The 15614-nt window shown below is 33.3% G+C and overlaps 2 protein-coding genes across 4 annotated transcripts in view; one reads left to right on the plus strand and one right to left on the minus strand.

Annotated features, from left to right (window-relative positions):
* The window catches only part of LOC140441449 (MORN repeat-containing protein 3-like), a 159931-nt gene that overhangs the window by 87741 nt on the left and 56576 nt on the right, over positions 1–15614 (plus strand). The window lies entirely within an intron of this gene.
* LOC140441448 (cystathionine beta-synthase-like) overlaps positions 1–15614 on the minus strand; it is a 134796-nt gene that overhangs the window by 21722 nt on the left and 97460 nt on the right. The window contains exon 5 of the mRNA XM_072532181.1: positions 2086–2172. Within this exon, the coding sequence (XP_072388282.1) occupies positions 2086–2172 (87 nt within the window). The remainder of the gene's footprint in view (positions 1–2085; positions 2173–15614) is intronic.

Here is a 15614-nt window from a genome sequence, read left to right on the forward strand (position 1 = left end):
CAGTGAAGAGCTTTGGTGATAATGTGTCTCCTTGTCGGACGCCTCTGGTAGTGGGAAATTCTGGAGTGTTTTTATACATTTTTACCTTAGGTTATGCTGGTCTGTATATATTTGTTAAAGTTTCTATGTACGGTTTGTCAACTGCTTTGTTTGGTCAAAGCTTCTATTACTGCCTTGGGATATATAGAATCGAAGGCCTTCTCGAAATCTATAAAGGTTACTGCTAGCGGTATTTCATATTCTTTAACTCTAATGATTAGTTCTAGAAGCGTGTGGATATGACCCATGGTACTGAGTCCACTTCTGAAGCCAGCTTGCTCTCTTGGCTGTGCAGCATCTAATACATCTATTAATCTGTTGTTAATGATCTCAATGAATATTTTGTATATGATTTGTAGTAAACTTATAGGTCTGTAGTTTTTGATATCCCCTTTGCTACCTTTCTTACAAATGAGAATTATGTTTGCTGTATTCCAATGGTCTGGTATGCATTTTGATCTTAGTCAGTTCGTAAATATGCCTGCTAAGATTTTCCAGGTTTTTTTTGCCAACGTATTTAAGCAGTTCCAATTATATGTCATCTATTCCAGCTGCTTTACTGCTTTTCATTTTTGTAATTGTCGAATCTACTTCTTCCGGAAGGACTTCTGGTACATCTTCTTGGTTACTGATTGCTTCTTTCCATTTCTGTCTGTAATTCTGGTGTTTTCGTTTGTTAGAGCAATGATTTGCTCCTTTCCAATAATTAATACTTTTCTTGTTTTCTTACAGTTTTTCCTGTTTTCGATTGCATTTTTTACCAGACTTTCATTGTATTTTCTTATGTCTTCCTTAATACTTTTCCTTATTGTCCTACCATATTGTAAGATATTGTATTCTCTGTATTTTGCTACTTACTTTTATTTCCCTTCTTTGTTTTAGCATTATTTTGATTTTATCAGACAGTTTACTACGTTCATTTTGTTGTTGCGGGCCTCAGATTTATTTGGCACTATCAAGGACGATTTTCATAATTGAAAGCTGTCGGTATGGTCATGTAATCTTTCATCAATTGTCCTTTAGTAGTGATCTGAGCTTTCTTTTAGATTGTTAATATTTATACTGGTTACTGTTGGTTTTGGGATTAATTTTTTTCGTTTTAGTTTCAGATCTAGAACAATTTTTGCTCTGATTAGTCTATGGGCACTGCCTGTTTAAAATTTATTTATTACACGGATATATTTTATTGTAGTAATCTTGTTGGATAGAATAAAGTCAATTTTGTTCTTAGTAGTTCCATTTGGTGTTCCGTTTGATTTTTTCTCAGACAATGTATTTGCAATTAGCATGTTTTGGTAGTGTTCAAACTGAACCAGTATTTCTCCCCTTTGATTTCTCTTAATGATTCCATATTTTCCCACGACTTGTTCCTTGTCGTTTCTCTTTCCCACTTTGGGATTAAAGTCGCCAATTAAATACTTGAAGTGACTTTTATTGCTATTTAATGCTTCATTTATGTTAGTGTAGAGTTTCCTCTATTTTTTCGTCAGTGTGAGTAATTGTTGGGCAGTATATTTGTATAATTTCTTTATCGTATCTCTTTGATAGTTGTAAGGTTAAGCTAGCTAGTCTATACTAGATACTAGTTATTTCTACTACTCTTCGTTTCCATTTCTTGTTGATTAGGAATCCAATACCGCCTGTTCTGTCCGTTGATGAGCATCGGTAGTAGAATGTGTTTCCTGACGCTAATTCCAATAGCTCTTCATCTTTCCGTCTTAGTGCGCTGATACCTATGTCGTCCCATTTTATATTTTCAGTTTCTCTTTTCAGTTCTAGATTGATTTGATAGCGAGTGGCAGTTAGATGTCGCTATATAAAAGGTTGTTGGGTAGGGGTTTAGACTCCGCAGATTTTTAGCACCCTCGGCCCTCCTGGCTTGATTCCGAAAGTTACCTCTGAGGACCATGATTTTAATATAAAGATAAACTGACACACGGGTAATCCAAATAAGACATGAATAAAAACCGGAAGACCTGGTATATTCATAGTACTATAAATACAGCTAACCTACGTCAATATAAAACATTTTATTTATCTACTTACAATCATGTCAACGTTTTTATCGCACTGGAAGTAAATTTCTTCCGCTGTGGTGTCGTAGTGTGCTAAAGGGTTTCCTGGATTAGAATACTAAAAAAAAATATTTAAATTTAACAGAATCCTAATGACAGAATAATAATAGTAGCAATTTGTATTTTTAGCATTTAAGTAACCTTTCCGGAGACCTGACGATGAACAGCAAAGTTAAGTGTTCCAAACCGGTCGTCCAAGGTATAATAAACGGATTGTGAGTAAGTCTAATTTTTATGTCTTTGACCTTATTGAAATCGACTCACACGTTCAACCTATTCGACGTAACATTAGAAATAGATATATTCAAAAATGAATCAATAAACTAATACCTAAATGATCTAACAGATGATCTAACCACTGACTACTTGTTGTAGAAACATACAAAAAAAATAAATAGACCAACGCAACAGATTCCGCCGATTAGAAGAGAAGATGGAACATGGGCACGTGACGAAAAACAAGAAGCATATCTGTTCGATTGATACTTAGAGAATATATTCCAAAATCACGAAATCTAAAATAATTATCAAGCCGAAAACGATAATGCTGAGAGTACTGAAGACGGGTTGAACAATATCGATCAAGGAATAGTAAAAGAAAGCCTTCTACCCCTAAAAAAGTAAATAAAGTAATCAAAAACAATATCAACTCCAAAAAGGTTCCAGGATTTGACATAATAATCAGAAATACTAAAACAATTACCTAGAGAGGCCACCGTAAAACTCACAAACCTTATAAATGCAGTATACAGGTTGCAATATGTACCAATAGCATAGGAAACATTTAAACTAATCATTCTTCCCAATCCAGGGAAACCAGTAAATATGTAAAGTAGAATCGTACGGACCAATATCATTATCATTATTAATTATCTTCAAATTATTTGAGAAGATACCGCTAAAATATAAATAAAAATACAACCTTTACAAACCTACAAACAAATTATTCTTTCCCATCAATTTGTATTCCGTAATAAACACTCAACAATAAACCAAATACATCGCATAACAAATATTATACATATCTCTAGAAGAATTTCCTAGACAAAACAGAAGCATTCGATAAAGTGTGGCACAAAAGCTTGTTACTAAAACCCAAAAGATATCTTTCCATTCACCATGTCTAGCTAATAGCCATATTTGGAAGACAGAGTTATACAGTAAGGCGAAAATTCAGAACTTCGACCAATCAAAGCAGGAATCCCATAGGGCAGTGTTCTGGGACCCGTACTATATTTATGATATACCTGTGACAGCCCTGCTGCCAGAGACAAATCACCCGGAATAGATAATCTCCCAGCTGAACTATATAAAGAAGGTGGCCATGATACCATTATGGCATTACAGCAGCTTATAAAAGAAATATGGACACAGAAATCCCTCCCAAATGATTGGAATATTGGAATACTTTGAACCATACACAAAAAAGGAGATATCTTTAAATGCTCTAACCACAGAGGAATTACGCTTCTAAATGCAGCGTATAAAATATTTTCCACAGTACTATGCCACCGTATGGCACCATATGCAGAACGGATAGTAGGAAAATACCGGGGGGGTTTCAGAGGTGGTAAATCTACAATTCATCACATTGCAACCCTGACACAAATTTTGGAAAAAACACTGGAATATGGCATTGATAATCATCACATATTTATAGACTACAAAGTGGCCTGCGAATAGAAGAGAAATGTTCAAAGCAATGAAAGAGCAAGGAATACTAAATCAGTTGGTAAATTTAACAAAACTAACTCTTGAAAAAGTTGATGTAGAGCACGAATTCAGGGAGAACTGTCTGAACCTTTTAAAACAAATAACTGGCTGCGCCAGGGAGGTCCTCTCTCCTGTATCTTGTTCAATCTGGCTCTGGAAAAAGTAATGCGTATATCACAAATCACAGCCACTGGTTCAATATATAATATAAGTAGTAGCATTAAAAGAATCAGCTACAAAAATCGGTTTAATAATAAACACCAACAAAACGAAGTATATGAAAATAAGCACGCAACCACAAATCCTACGACCACTTGTTATAGAAAACGACGTCATCGAAGCAGTGAACGAATTTGTATACTTGGGAGCGCTCCTTAATACTGAAAATAATACTACCGCAGAGATAAACCGCAGAATTTGCACGGCCAACAGATCCTATTTTGGGCTCAATCTCCTCCTTAAATCCACAATTACATATATCAAGAAATATAAAAATAAAACTCTACAAAACAATAATACGCCCAGTATTAACATATGGTTCAGAGACCTGGACTCCTAACAAAAAATAATGAAAACATGTTAGGATGTTTCGAAAGAAAAGTACTAAGGCGAATCTATGGAGCAGTGAATGACAATGGAGTGTGGAGAAGACGATACAACTTCGAACTTTATAGAATATACCAGGAACCTGATATCGTAAAACATATTAAGATAGGACGTCTGAGGTGGACAGGACATGTAATGCGGATGGAACAAAATGACCCAGCTAGAAAAACGCTCCTTGATAGACCCATTGATCAGACAAGAAGAGGAAGACCCAGAACAAGGTTCCTTGATAACATCGATGAAGACATGAGAAATGGGAATATATGCTTGGCGGAGAAAGGCGATGGATAGGGACGATTGGAGAGAAATTCTTGAGGAGACTAGGACCCACGCAGGGTTGTAAAGCCAGAATGATGAGGATGACATCCCTGCTACGGAAAATATTAAACTTGGCATATTTGGAGACGACACTGCAATACTAACAGTCGGTGAAACACTCCAAGAAACAACTGGACAAAATGCAGTGAACAAAATAAGTACTTGGAATAATAAATGACACATAAAAATTAATGAAGGGAAATCTGGTCATATCGATTTCAGTTACAAAAAAAATAATCACCCAGTTAGACTAAACAATAAAATCGTGTCGTACAAAAAAAACAGATAAATACCTAGGACTGCATTTAGATAGCAAATTAAAGTGACAGGAACATATCAGAAAGAATGCTGAAGAACTGAAGATGAAATACAAGAGATTATACTGGTTAGTGGGTAGAAGTTCATATCTTAAAATCAAAAACAAGGTATTAGTTTACAAACAAAAAAAATCAGTATGGTCATACAATCTACAGATATAGGGCTGTCCTAGTAAGAGTAAATTTATCACTGTGTGACAGTGATAAATTTATAAATGTCAGTTTACATTCGGGCAGTGAACGTAGCCACAATAGTGAAGTATGCAACTATAGTAATCATTGATTCTAAGGTGAACCATTGGGAATACCTAGGAGAGTAAAGTAGCAGATTAGGTTAAATATAAAATTTTGGTTAATAGGATTAGGTGTATTACTCCTCTAACAATAAAAAAATATATCAATGATGCTGTTAACTCTACATAAATAAACCATAAGATAACAAAACTCTGGTTGTAATTAATACTACGCAAACTTCTGAAGAAGATAAACCATCACAGATAACTCTCCTACATTGATCACAAGGATAGTTAAAATCAATGCCTTTACTTTCTTAAGATACTCAGCTGATCTTACAACTATAAAAATTCCTCGTCATCCTATAGAGTAGGTACTTGTAAATTCGATGTACTGTATAGTTAAAACTGATTGTTAAAATTAATTTCAATTACAAATTTAATGAATTTCAGTGCGCCACTGGTAAAATAAATAAAACAAAAACTCGCTCAATTTTCTTATCTTTGATAGTTGAGTTTTTTTGTTTTTAGCTGTTGTTTGTAATTATATATATAAGTATATTCAGGGATTCGACAGTATTCACTGCCTTCCCTCGCTCAACCGTTTCCATCTCTCTCTATTGTCCCATTCGCCATCGTTTAGGCCTCTCTTACTCATGGCGTCGTCTACTTCGTTACTCCAGGATTTTCGGAGTCGTCCTCTTTTCCTCCTTCCTATAGGGCTCCATTTGGTTATTCTCTTTATCCATCTGCTGTCGCTAGTTCTTCTTACATGTCCATACCACTTTAGTCTTTTTTTGTTCTATATATGTTAGTATGTCTGTTTCTATTGATGTTCTTTGCTTTATTTCGTCATTACTTCTCCTATCCATTATTGTTACTCTGCAGCATCTTCGTAGGCATTCCATCTCTGTTGCTACTATCTTACTGCTGTTTTTCTTGTTTGTAATTACCACACTAAATAATATGTTTCACAAATTGTTCTTGACCAATATGAAAGAAGATTACCTCCACAGTAAGTTATGACTATTTTTTTAACCTTTATTTGAAAGCTTATCGATTTTATTACAAAAACTTCACAGTTTAAACAATTGAAGACTACAGGGGAAAACGCTGTAAGTCAATTTTTATCCATTTTTTTATGAGTACATTTTTCGATACTTAGATACACGTAGTACAATCCACAAATATCAAACAAAATAAAAGTGCAATAAGTCAAACGTTGCAAACGAATAAAATATTGCTGTACAATGGAAGAGCGCTGCAAGTCAAGGTTCAACTAGGCAACAATGCTATAAGTCAGATTTAGGTGCTCAATGCGCCTGTCCGTAGGGACAATTTACAACGGAAAATCACAGTCAGTGTTCAGAATTTATACAAGTTGTCTATTTTAGTATCATTATTATCATAATCACAGTTTGTTTTTTAACGTTTAGTAAGTTTGAACTATTGTTTATTAATATGGAAAGTGAGGACAGTGAAATGGAAGAGGCTTTACAGTCAAAAACTACAAGAAAACGAAAAAGTTTGGGTGAATACGTGATGTAGCTAAAGCGCTAAAAGTGCAAACTCACGAAACAGGCGAGGACTGCCTTTGCAAACTTTATCAGTGTTTTGAAAATATAACGGTTGAACAAAGAAATACAATTATTCGTAATTTTAATTCTATGCTGAATTGGGACGAGCAAAGTGTGTATTTATGTGGTCTAATATCCATACTTCCTGTAACTCAAAGAAGGCCAAGAAATGACGAAGAGAATTGCAACGTAAGAGATGGCTCTTTTTCTTACAGAATTCGCCTTGCGGTACCTAATGATGAGAAGCGTACATCACCTGCAAAAGAAGACGTTCAGGTTTGTTAAAAAGCTTTTGTTGCTATTCATGGCATATCCACGAGAAGATTACAAACTGTACAAAAAGCCCTAAAACATGGTACAATTGTCAAGGACAATAGAGGTAAACATGGCTCAAGACCCAATGAAATATCTGAAGAAACTATGCAGTTAATTTTAAATAACATAAAATAATTCAAAGGGCGCATGAGTCACTACAACCTAAAAAAATCTAGCAGGAAGTACCTTCCAGAGGAGCTTAACATTAAAAAGATGCACAAAATGTTGCTTGGGAAACATCCTAATAGAGCGGTGTGCTATAAAGTATATAGAAAAACATTCAACACACGCTTTAATATCTCCTTTGGGTATCCCAGAACCGATACTTGCAGCATTTGTGATATTTCCAAAATAAAAATAAGGGAATTTAAAGATGAAAAATTATTTCATAAACTTAAAACAGGGCAGAAACTTCACTTGCTGAAAGCACAGACATTTTACAAACGAAAAACAAAAGCTAAACAACGAGCAAGGACCTCAAGAAAATATGAAGTCATAGCCATGGACTATAATAAAAACCTTCCAATGCCTAATATTACGAGTAACGACGTGTATTATAAAAGGCATTTGTCTTTCTACTCCTTTAATGTACATCGACTTAGTGATAATGATGTTGTTATGTACTCGTATCCTGAGACATTTCGTAACTTAGTGATTTTCTGTGATTCGTGTGGAGGCCAAAATAAAAATTGGATGATATTCCGGTTTCTACATTATTTAGTCTATAAAATAAACAGATTTGACTCTATTTTAGTGACCTTTTATATAAGAGGTCACTCCTACATGGAGACGGATAAAGATTTTAGTATCGTTAACCAAAAAAGTGCAGCAGAAACCCCAGAAGATTGGGAAGCAGTGTTACGATTGATTCGTCAAAAACCTGCGCCTTATAAAGTAGAAGTGGTTGATAACTACTTGGTTCGTAGCTGGGACACTTTTCTTGTACCTATCTATGCTACAAAAGCACCTTTTAAAACTAGACCAATAAGAGAATTAAGCATTTCAAAGCAACATCCCAGACTAATTTATTTCAGAGACACCTACAATGGAACAATGGTTTCTGCTATCATTAACAAAAAAGTGACTGATAGGGAAGCACCGTATACTGGAAAAGAATTCGTTTTAATTCGACTATAAACTGGGATAAACGGGAATACTGGCAAAGATTCTCAAAACAGATAGAAGACTATTTCTACGGAACACAAAGAGAAATATGAAAAATGATTAGGGGAGTAAGAAAAGACATGAACGAACTAACAAAACCACACATTCAGAAGGAAACATGAGCAGACTACTTTCGATCCCTATTTGCTAAAAGTGACAATAATGAACCACTAACACCGGAAGTGACGACAAACAAAAACTAAACATTGAGGAGGGAGAGGTAAAGGAAGTAATCTTCTTCTTTAAGTTCCATCTTCTATCGAAGGTTGGAAATAATCATGGCTATGCGGACCCTGTTGACTGCCACTCTAAATAGTTCTGCACTACTGCATTAAAACGATTCAATCAAGTTCTTAAGCGACGATACTCTTCGTCTTCTAACATTTCGCTTTCCTCGAATTTTGCCTTGTATAATAAGCTGCAATAATGAGTCTCTTTGACCTCTCATAACATGGCCTAAGTACTCAAGTTTTCTTCTTTTGATAGTCAATATTAATTCAGCTTTATTTTCTATTCTTCTAGTAACTTCTGCGTTTGATATTCTTTGAGTCCATATTCGTAGGATTCTTCTGTAACACCAAAATTTAAAAGACGTAATAAAGAAATTAAAAAGTAGAAAATCCAAAAACCAGGAGAGGACAGAATACCGAACGAACTAATAAAGTAAGGAGGACCAGATCTGACCAATTATTAAAACTAATTCAAAAAATAATAAACAAAATAGAATACCACAAAAATGAAGATCAATTTCATCAACATCTTTATCAACGTCTGTTTTGCCTTGCAATTCTTAGAAGGCACAGATTAAAGCAAAAATCTGAATTTGGTTTCAAAAATTAGTTTACGGATTTTAATATCAGATGTCACTATTTGCGTCCATACGAAGCCTTGTTAGAGTTACTTCCTAAGACAGAAGAGATTTATTTTCACGTTCAGAGCGACTGTGAATAGCCGTTCTGAAGAGCGCTTTTAGGGCGAAATACGTATAAGCGGATACACAGACTCACTACACGTGAAATCAAATCTTAACTGTCTTTTTCCTTTTGGTCAATCTCATCCTTTAAAAAAGGAGACAAATCGTATTCGGAGAACTACAGAGGAATTAAAATATTAAACATAACACTAAAATTAACAACAAAAATGATAACAAATAAACTGAATGAAATTGTAATACTAGCAGAAGAAAAACAAGGTTACATGATCGGAAAGATCATGTACATCTATGTTTCATGCACCTTAAAAAGATATTTGACGGGGTCAAACTCAAGGACGTTATCCACTTATTATACGCAAGAGAAATACTTCTAGGAATAATCAAAAACGAAAAAAGGATGCCAAATGGGAGAAAAACAACTTAAAATAATCTGCTATGCAGACGACGCAATAATAATCTCTCAAAGAGAATATACAATAGAAGAACAGATCATCAGACCAAAGACAGTCAGATGATAGAACAAGTGATGGAGTTTAAATATCTAAGCATCACACGATCTAGCTACGGAAAGCTCGAAACAGAAGTGGAAGATCGAGTGAATAGAAACAACAGAGACGCAGAATGCCAGAATGAAAGGATATGAAGAAATGACATAAATAGCAGAAACACGACCCGGCAGAGAGAACAAAAATAATGCTAGAAACATATAATTTAAATTTTTAATATATATATATATATATATATATATATATATATATATATATATATATATATATATATATATATTTATAACGACGCTAAGAATACACTTATTTAGTGGATAACTTTTGGGAAAGCGTCAGGTCAAGGATTGGCTAAAGATGGTATAAGCCAGTTTGGTGAAGAACTTTATTCAAAATGTGAAATTTTCGGTAATAGGCTGTCACCTTCATCAGCACCTAAATGGAAAACTTATTTAGTACAAGTGATTGAAGTTAGCATCTAAAACGTACAGTGAAAATGTTCAGTTAGTTCTTGTCAACATTGTCATAAAATATGTTTAAAAAATTATTAAAATTTTAAGTAAAAACATAACAACATAAAAGTGTATTTTTACAAATACAACACAAAAACATCTAAAAACAACAAAAACTACAACTTCGTGTCAAAGGCACCTCAAAGGGAAGAAGTAGAATAGAAGAATACACACATATCTACCTGAGAATGTTTTCTTTCTGTACAAGTCCAACCTTATTGTATTATCCTCATGTCTGGTTACATTAATGTCGAGGAATGGCACCATATTATTTTCCTCTGTTTCGACAGTAAATTGTAGGTAAGTGTTATAGGAGTTAAATATGATACGTTTAAATTATGAACGTTAACATTAAATAATGAACCAAAAATTACAGGATTTGGTCGACAAGAAAGCCTGAGGATATTATTGAAAGCCATACCCAATATCGTCGAAAAATAAATGTTTGGTTAGGAATATTTAGACACAATATTAGTGGACCATTTTTGTATGAGGAAAATTTTAATTCAAAAACGTTTTTAGACTTACTACAAGAAGAAACTTTACCGAGACTTGCAGAAATAGCTCCAGATGAAGAAGAAATTTGGTTTCAAATGGATGGATGCCCTGCGCACAATACCTGGGAAGTTAAGGAATTCCTTAAAAACAGCTTCAATAATTGTTTGATTTGACTTGACTGTAACAATAAGTGGCCTCCGAGATTGGGAGATAGCACCAAACGATTAATTATTCTGGGGCATCAAAAATCTATTCTGACCAAAAATTTACAAATATTGAAGCTTTAAAAATGCGAATTATTGAAGAGTGTTCAAAAATAACGCCACGCGTTCTGGCTAATATTACACGAGAATATTTTACAATCGATTGGGATACTGTTAAGTACAAAATTGCGGATTGATTGAACATTTGATACAATTTTTTGTTTAAAAATTATCATAAATTATTTTTAGGAATAAGGATCACAGTAAAACTATATTATAATTCTTTGAATTGTTGTATTAACCTGGACTTGAATTGGAGAGTGTATTATAATATCTTACGTTAAATAGTTATCTGGTAGGGCTCGCACTATTGCCTGAATACAACATTATTGCAATTTTTCGTCAACTGAGTACATTTCATTAACTTTATTGCTTTGTAAACAATATAATTTATTGTTTACAAAGTAATATTTATTGTTCAGTAGTAGTAGTATTTAGTAAAATTTTTTATTAATATAATTTAATCGTAAAATAAAAATATTTTCAATTCAAATATTGTCAAACATATTACATCAACATGATCAAACGCAACACGTTACACACATTCTTGCACTACATGTGGCCTGACTTTTAGGGGTGGTCTGAAAAATGTACTATATGTATTTTTGCAAAATTTTTGAGTACCTTTAATATTCGTAAAACAATTTTAACATTTGTTTTTAATACAGATTTCACTCCTCTATAAATAGTTTCTTATGATTTGTGACGTAAAATAATTGAGGAAGCAGGAATTTAACAATTTAGAATTTCCCATTGAGTTTCCTATGGCCTGTTTGACGATTCACCACCATGTAATCTGGATATTCTCTGAAATCAATAAATTATCCGCAAAACAATAAACATTGATCCATCGATGTTGATATCAGCTGATGTCCATTGTATGTCGTTAAGAAAATCGTGCAGGAGGGCTATACAAACATGTTTGGGGAGAGTGTATCACCCTGTCTACTCCTCTGTCTATTTTGAATTTGTTTATGTATTGGTTGTTGGGCATTTTAACGTTTGATGTTGCGTTATTGTAAGTATATATGATTGTTGCTAAGTATCTATGGCGTATTCTACATGTGGAATTTTGGAATTATAAGGAATCTAAAGTTTTTTGTTGATGTACTGAGTCTAAGGCCTTTTTAAAGTCTACAAAAACAACTATAAGAGGTTTGTTATATTTAGCACATTTCTCAATCGGAACTTTTGTTACTAGAAAATGCTCATTTTTTTTTTGTAATTGATGCAGCTTATTTTGTTATTAAACTGCATGTGGAAAATTAAGTTACAATTAATATTAGCTATGAGCACCCGTGCTTCGTTAAATAATAACTTCTAGCCACTTTTAATCTAAGTCAAAATGTGACCAACGTAGCAAAAAGTTAATTAATAAAGTTACTGGACAGTTGGGACTAAGTTTAGTAAAAAGAGTGTACTAGTGCTTGATCAGAAGATAAAATATACACGAGAATTGGCAGTACCTACTGTATATTCACCTTACTAATTCACAAGAGTAAAGTAAGGTAATATCTTGTTGATCTAGTAATGAACATTTCTCTCCAAGATTATATTGATTGAGATATTTAGTATGACATTAGATTGACAGATTAAAGTTGTATTCGAAGCGGCAGCACAAGTTTGGAAGTGTAAAAAAATTGTAGATGTGGGCTTTGTGGTACGTGCCCTTATAAAAAATATATGGAGTTGGCTGATGTAATTGCCAATGTAACACAAATATATAAGAAAATGTAATAAGGTTTATAAATGTGCTCACAATACAAAATGTGTGAGATTTAATGCAACTTGGCTAGCAGACTAAATCGTAGAGTGACCACTCGACACTCAATGAAAGATTCGGCCAATTTGCATGTCCGTAAAAGACAGTTACTAAGAAATGAATGTGACAAACGGTAGAATCAAGGATAAATGAATAAGAAAAGTATACTGAAATAAGGAACTTACTAAAAAAAATTTGTGGGTGCCAGAAAAGTATCAAAGTTACTTCCCAAGGTATGTTATATTGTTGTAAGGGTTGTCTAAATTATTTTGTAAAACTAAAAAACATGCATTATGTACAACACAATTGAATCCATGCTTAGTTTTAGTAAATATACAGTTACCAATTAAATTTAACTCACCCTTCACCTATTATGTACAGTTTAAACCTAACTTTTGAATATAACGGAATCCCTAATTATGAACAAAATATAAATCAATAATATGTATACCCTAACCCTAAATCTCAATAGTAAGGAAAAGTAAAAAATAATCTGGAAAATTTAATCTACTCGCCTACTAGAAAGAAGTATTTCTACACTTCGGCTTCGATTAAAAATAGAACATTAAATAAAATGGAAAATTTTACCTAACGGAATAAACCCCAAAAGTATATCTATATATTAACAAAATAACTCTCGGTTTAAATGTGTACACAACACAATTACCTGACATGGCAAAAAACCAAACTTGTTACTAGGGAACAAGCTCATATTAGACAAAATTATACTAGTCCTACGGATCAAACTTTGGAGATGGGCAAAAATTAAAGATAGGGATAAAAAAATCTTATAGACATTTCAGTCGAAAATATTAAGAATAATAGCAGATGCTCCTTGGTATGTGCCAAATCCAACAATCCATGAAGACCAAAACATGCAGCTGAACACAGATATAGAAACTTAAACCACGGCAATAAACTAATCAACTCCCTTGTCAATGATCTAGCAAGAATTAGATTACTGGAGAGCCAGTAGCCATAAGATATGGTTAGGTGAATCAATACGAACCGACACAAGCTGGTAAGACCCACAAAGTCAACAGCATCAACAAATTTATTTAATACTCAGAATGTAACAAGTAAGATAAAGTTTAATATTAAAAAAGTCGAATTTATATGTTACTTAATGGAAGTCGTGAGTATAAAAATGGACTTCGTCCGTAAGTTTTGTAATCAATTATTTAATTCCTATCTAATTACAATAATCATAAATAATGCTGCTATTAATTATACTACACCGTGGTATTGCCTAATTCCCGCATTACATAAATGTCTTAGCTACCTATAATGAAGTACGTAACTCAACTCGTATCGAAAAAAGTGTATAGTATTTTATTTGGAAATCTTGAAACGTTTGAAGGTACCTGTCTTTTTAATATATAAAACTCTAAAGTTGTTTGTTTTTTCCAATACATTTTAGGAATAACATACAAGTTTCTTATAATAATTAACGTTTGGATTCTCAGTATACCAATTTATTGTTTATTTTAAAATTTGGGGTTTATTTAAAAAATACATGTTTCGGTACAATAGTTTTATAAAATTTAGTGATAGCATAATATAGTAAAATATGATTAACATTTTATTTATTACCGTATCATCATCATCATCAGTGGTATACGAGCCCTAGTTAAGCATTTCCTTTTGGGAAGATGTACCATGTTCCATTTCGGTGCAGAGTAATTCTTTGAAATCTTCAAACCATATATTTAATACTGCATCGCTTTAATATGTGCGTTAGGGTCCCTAAACATGCTTGGATGAACTCTTTATGACGCTTTTTAATGTCTTATAGAACTTAATCGTTTTATGTTTCTTTAAAACAACTGAAGTTCTTCCATAATCTGGTTTTCAAAACTCCGAGTTGTCCTCTCTCCTTACTGTTTTATAGGTTTTATTGTCATAGTCAGAGTAACAATCTATTGTTGATGCCGTCAAATTTACTATAAAAAATATTGTCTATCTTCTTTATCTTCCAGTGGTGTCTTTAGTATTAATAAATCAGATGATAAGTTTAGCAGATGAACAACAGCGTTTTCGTAGTGGAAGATCGTGTACAGATGCAATATTTGTTATAAAGCAATTTACTGAGAAATCACTAGAGAATAATAGACCAGCATTTATGTGTCTGATTGACCTAAAGAAAGTGTTTGACAGAGTAAGACTCAAAGATGTAATCCATCTTCTGTATAATAGAGAAATTCCCCTAAATATTATAAAATCTATCGAAAACATCTACCAAAACAACAAAAAGGAAGTCAGAATAGATGGATAACTTATAGAACCTATACAAATAGGCAGCGGAATAAAACAAGGGGATTCATTGAGCCGCATACTCTTTAATTTGATCATGGATGAAATCATCAAAATCGTAACAAAGGAAGAGGATACAGAATGGGAAACAAAGAAATAAAAATACGCTGTTACGCAGACGACGCAGTATTGATAGCCCATGATGAAGATAGTCTGCAAAGACTGGTCCACAGATTTAACATAAGAGCAAAAGAATTTAATATGACAACCTTAACTCAGAAAACTAAAACAATAGTAGTCAGCAAATAACCAACCAGATGTAAAATAGAAATTGATGTCATTAGTATTGGACAAGTTATAACGAAAATAAAATACCTGGGAATTACACTGTCTAGCTATGGAGACCTGGACAAAGAAGTGAGGGATCAAGTACAAAAAGCAAATAGACTGACAGGATGCCTTAATAACACTATATGGCGAAAGAGACACATTAACACTGGGATGAAGTCAAGAATTTATAAGGCCAGTGTAA

Source organism: Diabrotica undecimpunctata, chromosome 5 (assembly GCF_040954645.1).
Source record: "Diabrotica undecimpunctata isolate CICGRU chromosome 5, icDiaUnde3, whole genome shotgun sequence".
Taxonomy (NCBI): Eukaryota; Metazoa; Arthropoda; class Insecta; order Coleoptera; family Chrysomelidae; genus Diabrotica; species Diabrotica undecimpunctata.